This window comes from Rhyacophila brunnea, unplaced genomic scaffold (genome assembly GCF_057557595.1).
Source record: "Rhyacophila brunnea isolate RB1 unplaced genomic scaffold, BYU_Rbru_1.0 scaffold_12, whole genome shotgun sequence".
In the NCBI taxonomy this organism is placed as follows: domain Eukaryota; kingdom Metazoa; phylum Arthropoda; class Insecta; order Trichoptera; family Rhyacophilidae; genus Rhyacophila; species Rhyacophila brunnea.
Genome location: NW_028232774.1, coordinates 3,294,869 through 3,316,565, shown reverse-complemented (window position 1 = coordinate 3,316,565; position 21,697 = coordinate 3,294,869). Strand labels below are relative to the sequence as shown.

Below are 21,697 nucleotides of genomic sequence, written 5' to 3'. Positions count from 1 at the left end.
AGGTCCTCGCGTAATTTGACATGTATAGGTGCATTATTGATGGTGCAGCTTTTAAATTTCGAGTGAATATCGATGTCAATGTGAAATATATGCGATCGCAGTCATCAGTTTGATGATCTGTCAACGTTAAATGGAATTATTTCAAAAAACATAATTTTGCTGTTGTGTCACATGGCTAGAGCACACTCTCTGGCGAATGGCTAAAAATAAAATGATACGTCGACTCACGAAACAATCGCGACTCTCGGTTGTACACTAACGAAAGCACACCATTCACAATTATATTTTGCTGAAAAACAGCTGTAAACTTAAACGTTCTGAGAATTCTCACGACATTTGACATCGAAATGTCAAAATATAGCGGCCATATTGAATTCTTGGAGAGGTTTTCAAGGTTCCCGTCGATCCCAACAAAAGCAGCACGTCATTTTAGTTTATGTACCGCTTGCATTTTCAGCCGTCAACATTTTTTAAATCATTCAAGTAAAACGAGGTGACTATGTACCATCTTTTGTGTTTTTTTACTTTATTATGCAAAAGCTGCATAATACTAAAATATTATATTATAAATAAAAAATTTAAACAAACAAGGAACAAGTAGGTAGATAATTTATCTTTATTGTTCACTTCGAAAATCGACCGAAAATCTGTTTTTAGGTGTACATTTTGACAAAAATATACCTACCCAATTAAATGTTTTATAGCTTATCTCACGTTGTGGAAGCGATTTTTATCAACCTATTTACTTTTTAATAATTTTCTATACCTACCTACTTAACCCTTTATAGGACACCTCATACAAAGTGGTAGAATAATATACCACCAGCATTAAGGTATATATTTCCTATAATTTTGTATTATAATGGGCCTTATATCACAAGAGAATTTGCGATACCTTTCACTGGTAGACCAGTCAACCATTCGGTGTGAAGTTGGCCCCTGTTTAGAAATAACTGCCAAATGCGCTGGTGGTAGGTTTACATACCACTGTTCGATAACGCACACTCACTTCGTCAGTTTGCGTACATGTGCCAACTTTAATCGGTTCTTAATTTGTGTTGCGGTTGTGTCAACAATGGAAAGTAAGTAATATATTAAATAATATGTAATATTCTTTAAACATTTATATAAAAATAATAGAACATTTATTTTAAATATAAGCGGTAAAACATGACTTTTAGTAACTGACAGCTAAGAAAAAAACCATAACCTCAAATGGCGTAGGTATTCATGTTTGAAGCTGTAGATCTACTTTATATATTTTTTTTATTTTACTTCGGGAATTGTTGCTAAATTACTTGAATATAGGCTATTTTTTTAAGTGGCCTTAGTTTTTCATCAGAACATTTCCGCTGACGAGTTATTAGTAATTTTAGAAGAAAAAAAATACGATTTTTGATTATTTTATTTTGTTAGAACTATTTACTAATAACGTTTTTTGTGTTGAAATAGTTCATTACATGAATTGTATTTATTATTTTACTCTAGAAACGTCTTACTCGGTGTAGGATTTAGAAGAAATAGATGAAGAGGGATGGTTGAAGTTACTGGAAGTGACGGAAGACCAGGCTGAAAATTCTGATATTGGTGGTGACCAGGGAACTCAGAAATATATTCTTTTCTGTGGTGGTGACTCAGTTGGTGATGATGCATTTAGAGATGAAAGCGCGATTACTTCAGACAATCGAGCGACAACTAATCGACAGGAGTCGGCTATTGGACGACATGAGCTACTAACTACTTCCAACGAACAATCTACTACCAGCGACCGGCAACCAACCTCACTACTTGTTAGCAACCAGCCTCCACTGACTAACGTAACACGGGTATCTACTACCAGCCAATCCCAAGCAAATACATTTAACAAGTGGAGCACCTCAAAATTTAGAACATCAACCGAATATTTAAAAAAAAAAAATACCAGTACACAGGAACAACACGGAGGTGGATTTGTCGTCGCCATCAAAAATGTTTTCTATTTTTTAATCTAATTGGCTAGATAATGTAATAAAATGTGTATGTAAAAACAAAATAAATAATAGAAGAATTACAAATACAATGAACATAGTTATTTAAAAAAAGCACATGGTATAATATGTATATACCATTGAATACGCATTGTCCTGGTATGGCCTCAGACAGTCAGTTGTATATATACATACCATGATATTTTATTTTTTTTCAGAAAAAGTATACGTTTTTTAGAAAATTTGCAAATACAGTATATTTATTATCTCTATAAAGAAGATATTTAATTAAGTTTGGAACATGTAACTCAAAAAAAGTGTCCTATAAAGGGTTTAAAATTGTCAATAAATCAGATATTATGAAGGAGAAAATGATATTGTAATGCATTCAGAATATTATTCTTTAGACATCCTAGGTTTTCCTCGACTCGAAACTCGAACTCTACAACTCGAAACAGCAGCAGCAACAAACAACAGCAACTGTTTAATAAAATCTAATTATTCAATCAATATAGGTACCTACCCGTTAAGCATTTTTAGAATTTTAAATATTATTATACACATTTTGATAAAAATGCGCCACCATTGAAATTCAATCCTGGCGAGAAATAAAATTTGAAATCGTAGAAGACTGAAAAGTTTAACGTGAGGTCTGGCGGCGGCGCTCGTGTTGTATGTTATCTATGGTTTTCGATTTCGAAGTATTGTGAAGTACTGAAACGCGAGAGGAGGGGATCTAGTTCACCAAGTTGCCGCATATCACCTTATGCTTGTTCTTTCTAAACAATTTTTACGTCTCCGTGTGCACAGCGTAGTACCTAGGTAACTCGGTTAATTTATGGACATTAATAATTTTAGGAACAATATCAGATTCGAGTTACTTATGACTGTTGGTAAGTTAAAAGTCGCACATTTTTTATTTAATTATAATACCGTATGAATGTACCTACGTCCTACTGTCTTCGTTCAAATATCTTTGTTTTGTTCAATAATTGGCTATGAGGCTGTTAAAGGTTAGGTAGCTACCTATTGATACTGTGTAGGCATTTTCTTAAATTTATTCATATATTATTATAAAACTAGTTATTTGTAGTAAAATGTATTTTTATTTATATGTCGTGTTGTTCAATTTGTATCAATGTTTAAAAGTACATAGACAAAAATACAAACAATACCATAAAGATGCGATAAAGATGAACCAATCAGAGAAGTTAGATTTGCATGACAGCTGGTTTACGCGCCAAACACAGCACAGCTTGCAATCAATGGATGCCTCCGACCTAACTTTTTCTAGTTCCGAAATTCGACCATTTTACATGTCCCGGTTCTGTTAATGTTAAATACGAGTAGGCGACACAGTTACCTGATATAGGACAATAAGGTATATGCTTTTTTCTCTATTATTAACTGAGATTTAGTGAGATAATTCCTTTCTCCAATTATTCCCGCTCTTGTAATGTTTACAAATTAGATGTGACGAATGTGTGCAGTTTTCTCCGGGAATAGATTTATTATGGTTGTACGTGAGTATATAGTTAGGTACTGAAATAAACGCTATTCCTATTTTGTCCTTGTTTCCTTCCCCGCGAGTGAAATTTATAACGTATATTCTCCTGAAAGGTAGGTATCTACCCAACGGAAAAAGTTTTCCATGACATTCCAATTGATTACATTTATACACACCCACTTATCCTTTGATTGTATTATTGTACGATATATAAAACATTTCAACATTTTGATAATGAGAAGTGTTTCTACGATGAACACGCATGCTGTAATATTTTTTTTATTGTACCTATAACTTGCATGAAACTAGTAGGTACCTGATAAGGTAAATGTGCCACAGATGCTGTCATGAGATTTTATAACTTTCTTTTTAGACCAAACCTAACCTACCCCAACTAATATAATCTTAGTTTGTGATAATGATACATCAAAATGTATGAAAATTTAAAATTTAAAATTAACAATTGGATCGAAAAGCCTATGCGCCGACAGAAAACGGTATTTATTATAATTGTGTACACTGTACATGAAATAAACTGTTTTCGTAAAAAAATATATATAAAAGCTCATGACAGCATCTACGGCACAATTACTCCTGAAAAAATCTACTCATGTAAATCAGTATCATAATTTTATATAGTGATAAATCATTGGTATACTTTATGTGAATGCTTCATGTTTTGTTTGCTGAAGGAATAGGCCAGTATTTTGTTTTTCTTTTAGTTCACACTTTTGTTATTATACTATGTAAGTAGTTATCGAATGTCTCCTGTATAAGAAAGGATTTAAGATGTAATTAATAATACTGAATAGAATAATATGTAGTCCGTTTTGGTGTTGTGATTCAAAATACACACTCAATTAGTTGATAAAGCAATAAGAAATAATGCACACTAAAATAAATATTGCTTGAAATAAAATTTTCCTCGCAAAAATACTTCTTTGAATATTTTCTTTCTCTCATGTTGTGTATGAAAAAGAAGAAGACAGAAAATTAGTAAGGTATGTGGCATATTATTCCACACGCTTATCTGACAAACCAATCGAATCAGACATTGAAGAAAATATTCTCTATGGGATGGAATCTAATACCCCGTTTACACGTGGATGGATGTACTGTGCACAGTAAGAAAATGTATGGGGAAACATGTATAATCCTGCAGTTAGCAAAATTGCGTGCATAAATCAAACAAGATTGGAAGATTCCGAATTTCCAATGCGACTAAGATTATTTTCGTTCTGCGCTTGCGCAGTAGAGCGATCGTAGCGAACCTGCCAGCAAAAAAATGAACTACTCATTTTGAGCTCCGATTTTCAATATGACCTGTCAGATAGTAGTATAAAATGACAACATCGCACCTCGCTTACTCTTGAAGAATGAGATTGGAGAGACAGTCAGCACTTTTATGTGTAAACAGTTATTCTCATGACAGTTTAAAATAAGCACAATTGCCGACAGTAATTCCATGCATGTGTACAGGCGCTATTAATATCTATATGAAAGTGAAGCTGAGAAAAAGGACTCACGGTTTACTGTTTAATACTCCTTGATATATTATAAGGAATTGAAAGATGTAAAAAAAAAATAGATACTGCTATTGTTTTAGATCTAGTATCCGCGTCAAAAGCCTCAAATGAAGATGGGCTGGACACATAGCTCGAAGAAGAGACAATTGTTGGACAAATTTAGTCATCCAGTGGTATCCAAGAAGTACAAAACGTCCGCAAGGTAGACCTAGAGGCCGCTGGATTGATGAAATGATAAAGTTCTTCGGAAGTACGTGGCAGCGCAACGCACAGGACCGAGAGAAGTGGAACCAGCTTGAAGAGGCCTTCATCCAGCACTGGATAGATTCAGGCTGATGATGATTTGCGTCAACACGGCAACTTGGAGTATCGTGTGTCCTAGCCTTAAAACACAATGGTAGGCCACTTTTGAAGACATTCTTCAGACAGCCAGAACCATCCCAGCCCAGCTTTGCTCTGAAAACAATTTCGTCAAGCATACATCCATCTAAAAAGACTTGTTCCACATAGACGTATTTCTTCACGTATTCGAGTAGCAATTGCCTTTGATGATTTTTTTTTACTCTACTGTATCATGTATTATGTTTCAGTAAAATTGAAGATGGCGCTATTGACACCACGCACGGGTCCTCGAATGGCGCACACTCCGCGCATGTCAGAGCGCAAGCGAGGATTGTTCCAGCCCAGTCCAGAACGCTGCCTGCGATCCAGCAAATTCAAGGACCAGAATCTTCATGAAGAGAGTGAAGACTCGGAAGACAGCTGTGATCTCGGCATACTCAGTCCTCTCGCTTCTGGATCCAGTTCTGAAGATTACGATCAATCTGTACCGCAGACACCTAATTCATGGAGTATGTTTTTTTTTTCATGATATCTTTTTCAATTTATATTACTTTATATAATTTTAGTGTTGATGCGCTCAACTCTGGTGGAAGGTTTACCGTGCATGCTTAGCCGGAGACTGTCCACTGCACTCTAGTTGTCGTTATGTCTTCATTAGAGATGTTGTTTGCCTTCAATTAATTCAGAAAGTAAATTGACGGCTTAGTGAAGATTTCAGATCGATAGCATTTATAACAAAAAAGTTAGTTTTAGTTATCATAACACAGGTGGCATCAGAGGCACTTACCATTTCACTTAGGTTTACCTGTATGGTGATCAAATAGGCTGTCTGCACCCTGGTGTTGCTGAGTGATGCCCAGTGTTATCTTTACTAAAAGTTAACATTGTATTTAGTGTGGCTATTCGTCAAAATGATACCTATCATCAGTTTGTTATAATACCTTAGTCATGGCCCCCACATCCTGAAGCGGCCCCTCAGACCAGGATCTTTGGCGGCCCCCCTACCTATCGCTAAGGATAAAGGCAGTGTGACGCTCTACATTAACGTTTTCCAAAATGATGTATGCGGTAAAATTTATGTGTAGTATATTTAGTGTTTTTTTTGTATATTTTAATACATAGGTACATCCATTTGAATTATGGAGTTGTCGAGTATTGATACACAATTAAAAATTATTGTACAACCACATAATATTAAATAATAATACTTTTGAAGGAAACTAGCGCCAAAGGTGACTTTTTTTTTCCTAGTGAAGCAAGTTTGTGATGTATGTTTATCTCACTTATTTGATTGACCTGCTAGGGCCCTGTTAGCCCCCCCTTGTGTGGGCCATGACCTTAGTTATACGAAAAAAAATGTAACTTTCCCAATTTTTAAACTGATGTGATTGAATAACTGACTACAAATAATAGTGGTGGCTGTAAGAAGCTTTCCCACATCTCAATTTTTTTTGATCAACTGTCTCTTGAATTACAGTTGAAACTAATGCCATTTTCCCACATCTCAATTTTTGTTGATCAATTTTCTGTTGTGTTCCCACATATCAGTTTAAGTTAAATTGATAGTAGTAATCAAATTGGTGCGAATTACCATTGTTTCGTCAAACCACTTTAAAAACATTTTTTAGATGTACACCCTTATTCTTAAGTAACTAAAACAAGAATACTTACTGCCGTATTCATACACTTTTGAACCGCACTCAACGTAGTAAGCGGTTTATCGGCCGAATAAGAAACCTATAAAAAATGAGATGCGCACAGGAATGCGCACGAAAATGAAACATGGCGGTCCACCTCCTGTCAGTTTGACACATGACAGGAGCATACTTATATACATATGTAAAGAGTCGGCAAAAATGAATTCATTACAAGTTTTTTGTTGATTAGAATTGTCATTATACTATAATATATGTAATACATATAATTATAATTAAGAACCCATCAATTTTGTAGATTCGGTAGAGCATTTGCAAACTTTAAACAGTAATTGTGCCGTTTAAAAAACACATGAATTTTAATCCATAGTCTAGATACAATGCTCCCGTGGTTCGATTACTCACTAAAGACGTCATAAAAAATGCAGTGTTTCCCATGGATAAGATGGATTTACGTAACATTACGATAAAATAGGTACTACATAATACTATGAGCCTACTAGGTAGTTACTGCTTTATTTAAGATATTATATATTCAATTGGAAGCAGTCTGCATTGTTTCAAAATATCACCTAAACTGTAATAAACAAGATTAAAATCTCAAACACACTGGTAAGACTGTCATAGGCTGATTGGTATACAATGACATTAATATGGACGAAGCATCTAGAAAATAAAATGACACTCACTTTGTGTCGGGTCTGCCGGATGGCGAAATTCATATTTTAATATCGGTATCCTACGCTCAAATGAACATTCTGCTTGCAAGCGGTCTGGCGACACCGCTGGGTCTGCCCATACAAAATTTCTGACTGTCAGGTTTCGACTCCACCGTTATTATTGTGTTACAAAATGCCAATGTGCCTAGTTAAAAATTGTAAAAAAAATCTACTAAACACTCCAAGAAAGATGGTATATCACTTTTCATGTGTTAGTATTATTTATTATTTATAAAATGCCATTTTAAGATAATGTTTATTCAATGCAATTGAATGACAGAAACCATTGGACAGTCGCCTGTGATGCGCTGGGCTCACTTGCGTCGAATCTCCGAGAAGTCGTAAGTAACCGAGAATCCGTTTCTAACGCAATGAGTCATGACACTAATACGCCATTACAATAAAGGTTATATTACTATAAATTCTCGAAGCTTGTATCGCATCATGGAAATGGATACGTCATATGGTCACGTGACATCTACCTATACATCTGTGAATGACTTTCGTGCACAATTTCTCGTGCGCGCCGGTATGAAGTGAGTTGTCCATTTAATATGTCATTGTTGGTATATGATAATTATTAGATCCTTTTTTATTTCTGTATGGTACATTAGGACGGAATTCTCGCAGTCAATAAACGTCATCTCGTAACATAAATGAAGTTAGCTGCGAGACAAAAGTGTGGCCACTCTATTCCTAAATAAATATTCATATTGTTTAGAAGTATAAAATAAACATGATGTCATAACTAATAAATTATTTAAAGTACATGATAAGGTACTGTTCGGTTATACCGGAGGCAGCGGAAAACGCATTTTGAAAATAGCCGATAAACTGGATTATTTGTTAGGTTAACCTAACCAAACCTAACCTAACCTAACCTAACCTAACCTAACCTAACCTAACCCAACCTAACCGAACCTAAACTAACCCAAACTAACAAATAATCCAGTTTATCGGCTATTTTCAAAATGCGTTTTCCGCTGCCTCCGGTCTAACCGAACAGTATCTACCCATGATAATTATTCATTTATAATTATTAAATTTATATGGTACACCAATTCACAATTTTAATATTTTAAATTAATTATCGGGGAATCAAAATTTAAAAATTGGTAACATTAGTCTCGGCATGACGCGTATTACGTCAGAGACGTGACGTCACTATTCAACAGACTCTGTTTAGGTTTATGCATGCAAATTTGCATTAAATAGCTTGAATGTAGTTTGCTGTTCTATGCATACGCCAGTTAGCCAACTATTGGCATTCAAATCGAAATGAGTTCTTTTCACAGGTTGATGCATTATCAACACGAATGACAAGTCACAATTGAATCGACTAAAGGCAGAAACGACCTCAACTTCATTCAATCCAACTTACAAGTTAATCAACTGTGGTTCCTACTTATCAATTTAGTTTCAACTGTCATTTAACAAACAGATGAGCGTCAAAAATTGACGTGCGGGAGGGGGTACCCAGCATAAGTTGATAAGTGGGAACCACATTTCATCAAAGTTCATCGACTTGTAGGTTGAAATTAACGAAGTTGAGATGACGCCGTCTTGATTACAAGAATTATGTAGGAACATTCTGTTCAATTTCAAGTTTGATTTTATTATTTTGTTCAACATTCAATAGATGGTTGATCAACAAAAATTTACATGTGGGAACACTGCATAATATACTCTATCTGGTAAGGATATCTAGAAAAAATTACAAGATAAAAAGAACTTTTTATATACGTTTTTAAATTTTCTGTTGAATCATAAAAACTTGACTTGACTAGCTTATACGATCAAAAAAAGTTGTACTTGATAGAAATAATATTGAAATGTCATTTTGACATGTCATATTGATTTCCATAGTAACGCACGTATATATTTATAATTTAGTTGCTAGGACCCCAGACCCGTAGCAACCAATAATGGTGTCGAAATAACTTTTCATACAAAACAGAATTAACTGAAAATGAATTCAATTCTACTTAAAGATGGCTAAAAGTATTAAAAAAATGCATTAGCATCGTGTTCTGATATATTCTAAAAGTTTTAAATGTCTAGCTAATCGGGAAGTTAGTTAAAAATCGATTGCAAAATTTGTACCGGACAAAGAACCACCGGATAAATAAGAATACGAGCTAAGAAAAATGATGTAATAAAATAGTCTCCTACTTATTGAGTTTTGAACTGAGATTCTGATTTTTGATATGATGGATTTCCTTATTAGATTTTTCCACTAGAACCTAACGTTTAGAAAGAAATGGAGTTCTAACAACTATGACCTTTTTACAGGAGTTTCTACACGTAGCAGCTCTCAACTTGACAGTCAACGCAAGCGATCGAGCAGGATTGTGCGCAATATTATCAATTCTCCTTTGGCATTCAAAAGCATTTCTGCACTACACAGAAGCATTTCCGGATCTCCGAAAACTATTTCGAATCGACAATCGACTGCTAGTATTGAAATAGATGCAGAAAGCTGCAGTAATTCATTACAAGACCTCACCTTCCATTCGGATAATGATTTATCAGACACAAAAGAAAATACGCCTCGAAAAAGCACCCAATGCTTGCGCAAATCCATCCGTCATAGGTATAAACCTGCCAAACTGTCCGATGAACCGACCAAATATTCCAGTAGGCTAGCATTATCTCCGATAAAAAACCCACAGATTATGGCCACTCACAAACTCGTAAGAGCTGAAATTCATTCACCGTCGTTTGTGTTGAAGACTCCTGACGATGCCATGCAGATCTCTCAAAAAACACCTCCCCGTGTCATCACCCGTCGATCTGTAAATAATATGATCACTGATGATTCCATCACTTATGCCCAGAACGATTTAAAACGACGGCAACGCTTTGACGATATGGAAAGTAGGAATACTAGCCCACGGAATAAGTTTCCTCGATTAGAGAACGCTCCTGCGCCGAAAGCTAGGCTTTCTTTATTCGGCAACGACAATGTTAAGCATTGTTTTTCACCCAAATCGTTCTATCCAAAATCCAACGAGAATTTAAATGCTAGTTTTATTTCTAAAGCTAGCCCTGTCGAAGACACAGGTAAAACTGTAAAACTTCACCGACATTCATGGGGTGGCTCTCAGAGAAAGTTTTATCGGAAACGTTTGGGGGATATCAACAAAGGAGTGCACCATGGCATCCGTAGGCCGAAACCGTCAAAGAACAAACCCATAACCAAATCCGACGCTCTAAAATTGGCTCTGAATATCTTGGATAACTCACCCTTGAATGACTACATCAATGAATTTATGACAAAACAAAAGTCGAATGTTAAAATATCAAATTTGGGTGATAAAGAAGAGGTCATTTCTAATGTCGATATAGCGAACGCTACCGGATTATCTCATGTTCAAATCAATAAAATGGATGAGATTCTAAAACAAGTTGGTTGTAAAGAGTCAATTAACAAAGTGCTGAGCTCAAAAGTTAATAATTATAAAGATTTATTGTCCGATAATGTTACTGATGTCGATTCAAACGTTGTCGCTATGGAAGATATGCTGAACAGCTCTGACGAGCCCCACGAGTTGATTCCGGGCAACAGGTTCTTCAAGAGCTCCAAGGAAGCGGCATTCAGGAAGGCAACGGTGAAGCTGTCTAACAATCTAAGGCTGCAGGTGAAGAATGGCAAGGCGTGTTTCCAGGAGAAGAAACAGAAGGTGCTGGACAGCACCACCATTCAACAGAAACTCGCTATGCTGCAAGCTATTTCTCAATACGACACGTCCGACTTGATGCAAGACGACGATTATAATGATGGTAAGATGTAAATAATATTATTAATCATATGTTGTAGACCTGGTTTTCTTAACCTTATTGAGTTGTGACCATTGTTCCTTCTAATTTGTGAAAATTTGTCCGCATAAATGTTTCCATCTCCGAACAATACAAAAATTTTGTAGAAGGTTGTACATTAGAATCTCGTTGAGGGGGGACATGCTCAGCGTACATCAAAATGGAGCTTTTATGCTATTTTCAAAGCATGATCCTGGACATTCCTTAAACGTTGTAGATAATCTATTTACATAATTTTGAAGCCTTATTATCTTTTATATTTATTTTAAACATTTTGATGACTGCATAAAGTATTTTTATTACATAAAATAGTATTCTTTTAAACCTCTCGCTCTAATGTTTTAGAATATAGTCATTTCAGTACGTCCATGTGAAGTGGTATTAAGATTTTTTATATTTATTAATTTTTAAAAGCATTTATAAAACTATTAGTAAAATTTATGTCGACATTATTATACAAATTTACAATAAAAAATTATATTGATAATCTCTGTGATCCCAAATTTGACAAAAATTAGGCATTTTATTATTCAAAAAATGGGCTAGATTTACACATTTAAAGATACTGGTTATAAGCTATGTCTTTGAACATTCAAATGTGATAAACATCCTACGAATAATGATTGTTTTATAATAATTATTGACCTAAGAATAAGGTAGTATTTTTTTGAAATACTCCATTTCTATTGGCATTTCCCAGTGGCTAAGCTACAACATACGGCCGTAGCCATAAATTGACAAACGATAAATGAAGTAGGGAGTAAGATCGTAGTAATGCGCGTGTTTGAACATGGCTCCGGGTGCGAGATGCTCTGCTGGCTTTACCCAATCTTCGAGACCCTCAGACGCTAGGTTCGCCTCCCATGCGGATAGCTTCTTATGAATAGTCAAGTGGCTATCATTATAAGTACCTAGTAAACATAAAACTGACACACTGACAGTGCGTCATGAATTGGGGAACCTAAGACATTAGACTCATTTTTCACCCTTATATTTGAATTAGATTGTGTCAAAAATATGAATATTCCTATTTCGATCACAACTCTGTTCAAAGATCCAAAATGATGTTTTGTGATCTGCCCTGATGTTAGGCGTGAGCTGTCAACTCTTCTCGAGTAATTTGTACTTATTTGTGCCATGAAGAGGTTCCTTATTCAGCAGTGGATTGCCCCTGAATATGAATAATTGTGTAAAAAAAAATTACAATTTCGTTTTAAAAGTCAGCAATATATTTACTATATTGTCTTTTTCAGAAGAGAAACAAACCATAAACGAGTTGCTGCGACAATGGTCGGAAGAAGAAGTTCCGTCTACTGAGCCCCAAGCCAAACAAAATCCTGCGAGTGTTTCAAGAAATATTCAGAATGCCGAATCTTTACTTAATTTCAATGACAGATTCGTAGTCACAGACGGTGTAATTGAAACTGACAATGCAAACAAAACCGACAATGCAACCGAAATTGTCAACATAACTGAAACTGTCGAACATAAAAGTGCAATCTATGAAGGGACACCGATAATGGGAAGATGGGTTAATATACCAGATACCAATTCAGAATCTTCTCAGAACACTAATCCTGACTGCAATATTACGACTAGTACCGCACCTTTGTCATCCAGTGACAGCTGTATCCCAAAGTCATCTATTGATATAGATCAGTCTTCATCCGACAGTCATCAAAGCACTGGTTTTACAACAAATAATGCAACAATCCAGTTTTTGCCTGTTGATGGCGGTTGTATTATTGTCGACGCTGAAATGCCCGGTAAGCTATTTTTTTGTTTTGTTTATTGCATGCACATTCATTGAAAAACAGTGAAACGAAAAACAAAAACATGAAGCTCATACACAATCATATTTATTCCCTATACATAGAGGTGAAGTGCATACCTACTTTCTGAGTCATTTAACTTATAAGCCGGCTGTCACATCTAAACTCGCCTCGTCTGCCGCACAACCATCAATCAAACCTTCTAGGAACGTCGCTCCGGTGTTGCATATGAAGACCACGCACATCTACCTAGCGACAGTCGCGCGTAACCTCTCGAAACATATATTTGGATGCGGCGGCCCGTGAGCCGGTATAGGAATGACTAATTTGTAGGTGTGCATATGCATTCTGGAGTCTTCGACTCGCAGCCCGAACCACATGCGATTTGTTGATAGCAGTACTAGATGTTTTTTTCAAACTAAAAAGTCGCATTCGACTAATCTGCGGGCTCCATTTGGCAACGTGTGTTTTGTGAATAACCATGATGCCACATTGACGTATTTGATACGTTGCAGACGAGACGAGTTTTGATGTGCGAGCCTGTAAGCGAATTTTTAAGCCTTTATTTTCATATAATTAGCTAATATGCTTAAAAATATTCTGGTAGTTGGCACCTCATAGCTTATGCAACAACATAATAAATACGACCATAATAACCTTTAACGCTTTAACAAATTAACATTTTATAAAAAAGCTTATCTTTGACTTAAAATAAAAAATATTTTTCTTTTTAATGTTCATATACAGATACATATTTATTAATTAATACAGTTGAACTTGTAAATTTGAAAAAAAAATGTCTCAAATTGCAAGCTTCGTATTTTTCCACTAGGTGCCTCTGGTAGGTAAAGACTTCGCCATAACCATGTTTCATGCGTTTGCCAAATAATTTCAATTGTCATAACAGAAATAACATATGAGGCTCTTTCTATTTACATTCGTATTTCTTTGGTAAAAAGACATATTGCATGTAATTAAAATTGAACTCTACCTACATTGGAATAAGCGTGATACTCACAGATTTTTGTAGGATGTCTATAACCTTTTCCGGAAAAGTATCCATTTTTACGCTTATATATCGTATAGAATGTTGTATGCCGTACCTATATCAATTGCCTCATCAACCTGCCGATTTGATGTTTGTTTTGCCAGGCCATTCCATGATGTACGTATTGTAGACAAATTTAATATTTCTTGCAGATGAATCGGATATGCCTTGTGATTTGGATAAGATAGAATCGGAACTCGAATATCTTGATAATCAGATTAGCCAAATGGCCAAGTTAAATAACATCAATCCAGACCTCTTGCTTGCACCGACTCAGATCTACTCAACTGCACCAGGTAATAATGATCACTTTCTGTATCTTCTATTATATAATTTTACATTTTTCAAAAAAGCACTGGAAATGTACACCAATTTTTTCTGCGTAGCATTATATATGGGTAAATTTAGGTACTTCCTTAATAAATTAATTCGTAAGGGTTCGTTGTGTTGTTGAAGGCGAAACTATGGCGAAACCTGAGCTCGTACCTGGCTCACCACAATAGCTCACTGTACACTGATAGAGTCACGGAAAGCCGTGTGTACCGTTGTCAGTGTAAGCAAGACTACTATGTTGAGATGGGTTTGCAAGAGTAGCTCACTGTACACTGATAGAGTCACGGTAAGCCGTGTGTACCGTTGTCAGTGTAAGCGAGACTACTATGCTAAGTCAGGGCCAAGCTGGCCCAAGGTTAACTGATGTTTCTAGGCCGTGTGTCGCCTTATATTGCCAACTAGGCGACCCCTTCCTCGCCGTCCAGCTGATAAAGCCGGTGCGCTTCGGTGGGGAACGACTCGATAGTGGGAAGGCGCTGTGGTGGGGGCGCCCGCGTTGACTGTAGGCGATGGCCGCTGTGCGAGTGAGAAAGTATTCGGAGGTCCTACAAATATTAAATAAAGCTACAAATATTAAATAAAGTTGATGATTGATGAACAAAACAAATGAAAATAGCTGTTGTCATTCATTGCATTGCATACTTACAACGGTATGCAATCTCTGGCGGCATTCTGAACATATTGTCTCAATCACATGAAGCGTCTCTTCGTGATTACTTCAGTCACCGAAGGATACCGTGTCAGCTCACGGATTCGAGTGTTGGAAACGCGGTCATACCAATGTATCCATAAGATTCAGCTGAGACATCAATTCTCAAAGCGCAAAAGTCAAGACCTTTAAAGCTTCGTAAGATGCCATGTCTAACAGCCATACAGGAGCACAGGTAGCACACGGTCATTCATAAAAATTATAATTAATTAAGTTATACGTGCATATCATGTAGTGGTGCTTGAAATAATAGGAAACATTTTGCAAAGCATTAAAAAGATTCATTGGAATGTTTTAGAAGACCAGTTGGATGATGCCATTAATTATTATTTGTGGAAATAGTACTTTTACACACAGAAGACATTTTCCGTGGTACATAATGGTAAAAGACATGATAGGAATAGATACCGATTTTATAGGGGGACTCTTAGGGACATTTTTTCTTATTTTACATGAGGCATGTTCCTAAAGTACAGATGCCAGCATAAATTTCCAATAATTATCAGGAATATACGGTTTTTTCAAAAACGTAAAATTGGGTTTTCACCGTATTATTTCTACTGTGGATTTTTACACATTTTTAATATAATTTCAGATGTGATTGAATTTGCTCCGCCATCGGAATCAATCGCGTCGTGGGCATCGTCAACTCAGTCAGGATTCAAAGTGGAGACGTCTTCCCATCAACCTGAAGAGCTGACAGAAACCGCAGCGACTTCTACCAGACTCTTCCCATTGTTTATGAAAGAATCCCCCAAGGAAAAGAAGCACATTGTTAGACAAGGTAGACAATAATTACTTCCTTCAAGAACGTATCTATGTAATGCAGAATTTCTCGATCATTTCCCATTTGTTTCAGTCCAAGAAATTTTGGCTATTTATCAAGACAGCCACATCTCGAAGGCTTTAACTCTCCGTGATAATTTTTGGTTTACCGTCCATACCTCAAAGATATGAACTGTGAGAACAGCGAACCATGTTCTAGTTTTGAATAGAATTAGAAATTTTTCATGCTAACTAAAATATCCGAAAACCAATACAATTCCCTCACTCACGGCAACCAGTGGCGGCTGCTCTAACACAATGCAAGTGCATTGCACTCCTTGTAATTTTCTAAAACATATCAGCTCTATGTGTACATATTTGTTATTCAGATGGCTTTGCCAACTTATTGCAATACAAGCCGTATGAAAATATTAAAAAATAAACAAGAGAACTCCATTCATGCATGTACTTTGTGGTGATTTTTCGAGGGTTGATTATTAATGATTCAAACCCTGCGTAATATGTTTCCTTTTAATAACCATTTTAGAGAACAAGTCTTCAACGCCTTCAAGAAAGTCGAAGAAGCTGTGTGGAGATAGGCAGCAATATTTAATTGATGCTGGCCAAAAGAATCTCGGTGCCATACAATGCAAGGAATGCGGCGTCATATACCAGGTACGCTGTTGAATCAACTTTTTTCTGTTTATAATGTCGTCTGAATGAACTATCATCTAACGTTCGGCTGCCGAAATTGTGAGTGGCAACACAGTTAAATATTATCAAAATTAAAAAACACATGTGACAGCTGTCTGAATAATTAGGTGTATCATGCATGGAATTCGGGCAAGTAGTGTTGCATTTCACTTGAATTTTGATCACAATTCAGTTTTATTTTATCTTGCATATCGTCTATCTAGTATAAAACTGCCAAACGCCAAACAGTAAATCGTCCAGGAGAGCATTTTTTCCGATTTCGCTCACCCAAATGCGTGAATACAGGAAGAGCTCACAAGGAATTCTAGATTTTTTTTCCCTCTAATGTGTCCTTTTATATAAATAAATTTATTTGTTTATTTATTTTATCAGTAAGATGTAAAATATGTCATTTAGGACTGCTCTCGATTTAGGCTATTTTTACCCCCCCCCCCCCCGTTGTCACATTTCGTCCCATAACCTTTTACCACCCTGTCTATATTATGTCACATTTTTCACACAACTAACGTTAAAAAAATAACTGTAAATATTTATTCTTTCCCCAATCGACGATAGGCATATTGTTAACTTTATGATGTCACATTTTCTCTGAACCCCACTCCTCCCTTTGTCACAAATCATCACGTATCAGATCCCCTCTCCCCCTAGAGGGTGACGTCATATATGGACGGCGCCAACGAGACATGTCATTTTCAATCTCTTTCTGCACCATCTGACAGGTTGGCACGGCTGTCGCTTGTACTAGGTTGAAAGCAACACTTGCTCTAGGAATAATATGGATTCTGTGAGTCATGGCGGTGATTTTTAAATCACACATTTTGCTAACATTCGTGCTGGGCACTTTCATGTTGCATGCACCAACAGATATTTTTTTCCAACCATAATAATACTGCATCAATGCCGTGTTACATGACTATGATTTCCAACAAAATTACATCGCTGAAAGTTGACACATTGCAGTGTTGTTGATTGCATAATATGTGTAACAATGATTTTTATGTTTTCCAGGATGGCGATGCTCAAGATAATCATGATCACTTAACACACCACAACGCAATCGACATACTTAAATTCAATGTAAGTATGAATCTTCTTCTTTGTCTGCCATAGCACCTTTATTCCGTGTACCCACCGCCAGTGGAAGAGTCACCTATTGCAATACATTCCACTTGCAGTGGGTACATAGTAAAAAGGTGCCCCTGATATTGGTGATTACTTTGATGTGGAACAATTTCTTGACTCTTCTGATCCAATTCTTCTAGATATTATTTTTGTATAGAAACTTCAAAATCTTATTCCTGTGGCTTTCAAATAAATTCTAGTTAGGATTACCAAACCAGTAATACGTATAGATGGAAGAATAAATCAATTTGCAGTAGATGTGGTAAATTATATTATAATAAAAATATTTAACAAATTTTAGTACAGTACACTCTCAGTAATTCGCCGCTCGATTATCTGACAACTACTATAATCTGCCGTTATTTTTACTAGTTTAAAGCACAAGATCAAGCTCTATAATTCGCCGGTATTCGATAGTCAAATTCAGTCGTCATCCGCGTACAAATACATCGCAGATGAGACGGGTTTGTTTTGGTAACTTCTCCTTCGTAAAACGTACGTTCATCGCGAAGAAAGTAATGTACCAGGAAGGAAAGTGCCCAAGGACCGCATCACAATTATGCCGTACTCCAATGCAACCGGGACATACAAAATGAAGCTTTTGGTCATAGGGAAAGCCAAGAATCCTAAGCCATTCAAGAATATCTGCGTTACTGAACAACTGGTTGTATTAAATGATTTACTGTTTAATATTTAGTTGATAAACTTAGTTTATAAATATGTATAATTTAGTAAATACTTGATTTTGATTATAAATAAAACCGTTATTTGCTAGTACAAATTTCTCAAAAAAAAACAATTTTTTACGAAATACCTGTTTTAATTTTTACCATATTTTGTATGTATGCACTATATCACCGGCCTACTTCGCGCTTAGGCGGAGATGGCAGACTGTGATAATGTCATGGCCAAGAAGCGGGTGTGAGGGACGGAAACGCACGGTGTAGTCTGTATAGCTGGTTTATTATTCACAGAAGATAAGTTGTAAGTCAAGCAATTAAGGATATGTCAAGAACGGTATGTTATGTTTATGTTATAATATGTCAATGATGCTGATGGCCACGGCAGTAGGTATACGGCTTGGCTGAATCGTAGGTATGCTGCTGGCTCGAGGGCGATGCGCGAATAGTAAAAAAAAAAATGGCGGGCATGGCGCTGTTGCGCTGTGGTACGCAGGAGAGATGTTGGATGTAGGACATCCGAGGCAAGAAGAGTTTGCCGGCGGGCGCGGCTGCTGGTTGTCGTCGGGCTGCTGTAGACGGACCTCTCTATTTTTCTGCTTGGCTCTCCCTCTAACGGCGTCGCTGTCTTGAACGGCCGTTTTCGACAGCTTTGTGTCTCTGTAAGTTTGAATTTTTGGCGGGGAACGCGAACGAATTTGAAGTTAAGATTAGAGGGGAGACGAGCTCCGCTCAGCCGAGGGTTGCAAAAACCGCGAAGGGCGGATACAGGCTCCGGTGCATCAATTCGTTCCGGGTGGAAGCAGGCTGTTAATATTTTACGTTTGTTGAGTGGAAGTAGGCTGTGGGTTCTGGGACAGTCAATTGTTCGGTCAGTCCCTTTAAGGTGTCTCCCGTGGGAGACCTTCATCTGGTATCAACTATAATCCGCCGCTTTCACTAATTGGACACTTGTCTGGTTTTTGGGGTGGGTATTACTAAGAGAGTACTGTAATTTAATTATTTTTTATAATTAAATTACTACAATTTGTTAATTGTGTTTTTGGTCTCATTTAACTCAATGTCATGTAATAATATCTTGAGATTATATTCTCCAGGGTTGGAAGAATGAGAGGTTGTGTGGCAGATGGGGTCAAGGCAGAGTCATCGTGGTGAAGCCTGGCGACCCCGCCCCTCATTGGCAAAGGATTGGCTCTTTACTGGAAAGAGTCGTTCATCCACAGCTGGGATTCGCTGTCAATTTGGACCCTAATAAGTTTTATAAGGTAAACTCTTTTAATTGAAATTATTTAGTGTCTTGTATATTTTAAATACAGTAGAACCCTATTAATTTAAAAATTATTAAAATATTTTTTGAACGACTAGTGTACAATTGGTTTTGATATAATTATTATATAATGAGTATATCACTTTATAATTATTGTCAATACTGTGTGGTGGGGATAGAAAAAGACTAATGTAATATGGGAAAGAGTTAGTAAGTTAATACTTAAGTTGTAATATGAGTAGAGGGGGAGAAACTGTGTTATTGATCAAATTTATGTACAGTCTAAAAAAATCACAATTTTTTCAGGTCTATTTGTACATTGAGGTAAAGCAGATAGTTGGTTGCTTGGTGGCTGAGACGCTGCAGAAGGCTTTCAAACTTCTTCCCGGCCGAGACATCGACTGCTGCAGTGTGGAGTCATACCCCGTCAAGTAAGTATAATTATCTCGATAAGCTTGCCTGGAACTGTCCCAAAGCAAGCCAGTAGCTATTAATTTGCATATCAGAAGCATGGTTGAAACCCTGGAATCCTAGTATTTTCAATGTCTGAACTTCGGTGTCAAAAAAAAGGCAATAATGTAAAATCAATTTTTACAACAAAATATGTAGCAGCTGGGATGTGTAATCGTATCCAAGAAGAAAGATATTAATACTTAGGACGGCAATGGTTAACGTTTTTTACAAGTGTGTTGTAGTACAGCAGAAACTATATGCAACTAGCGAGAAACGTGAATTCTGGGCACGTTAAATACGGTTTCACTGTACCTTTTTTTACAATAATATTTCTTTATATTGATAGATTTGATGTGTAATTCACCGAACTGAACCTTTCATTGCCCTGTTTATCATTGATGTGTATGTTTCGTTTCAGATGCGGCATATCTCGTATCTGGACTCACATGTCGTACCAGCGGCAGGGCATCGCGACAAACTTGGTCAACTCCATGCGCGCTAACCACTTCTTCGGACATATCCTGGCGTGCGAAGAGATCGCCTTCAGTTCTCCCACTTCTGCAGGAAAATCCTTCGCTGAGAAGTACACGCGGAGTCCAAATTTCTTTGTGTATATCGATTAGGCTATGCTATATTTCATGCTTTATAATTCTAAAATATGTCAGTACAAGTGAACAAGAAATATGGTAATCTAATTTATTTTTGTGGACTTATTCTGCCTGGACATAAGTCTTGTTTTTGTATTATTGATGAAACATTAAAAATGTTTGGGAACTTGTTGAAATCATAGAACAAACTAGTTATTCATAATAATTATTGCAGTACATACTTTCTGAAACCAAAAAACTGTTCATTATTAACTGATATTATTCAGTATTTGCGTTGACAATAATATAATATTGGAATATTTGGTCATAGACACATCATTTCGAATATTGCCATAAATATATTTTTACTTGCCATTAAATATCAGGATATTCCAAAGATGTTCAAAAAAATCTTCTATAGAGCCTACAGCCCTCCTCCCATGGAGCAACTGAAATCCGACGGAACTGAAATTCCAACCAATATCTAGCTAATGTATTTCAATGGCGGCTCGCTGACGGCGAGACTGGAATCTCTCAGTTTCAAAACGGTCGCGAAGAGACGAGACATGTCTCAAGTTTTCAGTCACCGTAAAACAGTGGTACCAATATCAGTAGATTAGGTGAAAAATCATATTTTCTTACCAAAATTGGTAGCACTGCGTAACAAGCGTCATGCTATAAAAACTATAACAACCCAAGACGTCAAAAGTAC

The 21,697-nt window shown here is 36.4% G+C and overlaps 1 protein-coding gene across 1 annotated transcript; it reads left to right on the top strand.

Moving 5' to 3' along the window:
• The first annotated feature begins 3,171 nt into the window (after positions 1 to 3,171).
• On the top strand, positions 3,172 to 21,697 carry eco (Establishment of cohesion). The gene is made up of 11 exons (XM_085940120.1): positions 3,172 to 3,348; positions 5,591 to 5,851; positions 10,009 to 11,499; positions 12,789 to 13,301; positions 14,508 to 14,651; positions 15,993 to 16,181; positions 16,710 to 16,837; positions 17,885 to 17,953; positions 19,776 to 19,943; positions 20,252 to 20,376; positions 20,817 to 21,697. Exons 2-11 carry the CDS (start codon positions 5,602 to 5,604, stop codon positions 21,019 to 21,021), a joined length of 3,282 nt encoding a protein of 1,093 aa, XP_085796246.1. The 5' UTR covers positions 3,172 to 3,348; positions 5,591 to 5,601; the 3' UTR covers positions 21,022 to 21,697.

Excerpts from the sequence above, each read along its gene's own strand:
- eco (XM_085940120.1), top strand. The coding sequence starts at position 5,602 with ATGGCGCTATTGACACCACGCACGGGTCCTCGAATGGCGCACACTCCG. Across the intron at positions 5,852-10,008 it reads GCAGACACCTAATTCATGGA|GAGTTTCTACACGTAGCAGC; the intron begins GTATGTTTTTTT and ends ACCTTTTTACAG. Across the intron at positions 20,377-20,816 it reads GTGGAGTCATACCCCGTCAA|ATGCGGCATATCTCGTATCT; the intron begins GTAAGTATAATT and ends GTTTCGTTTCAG.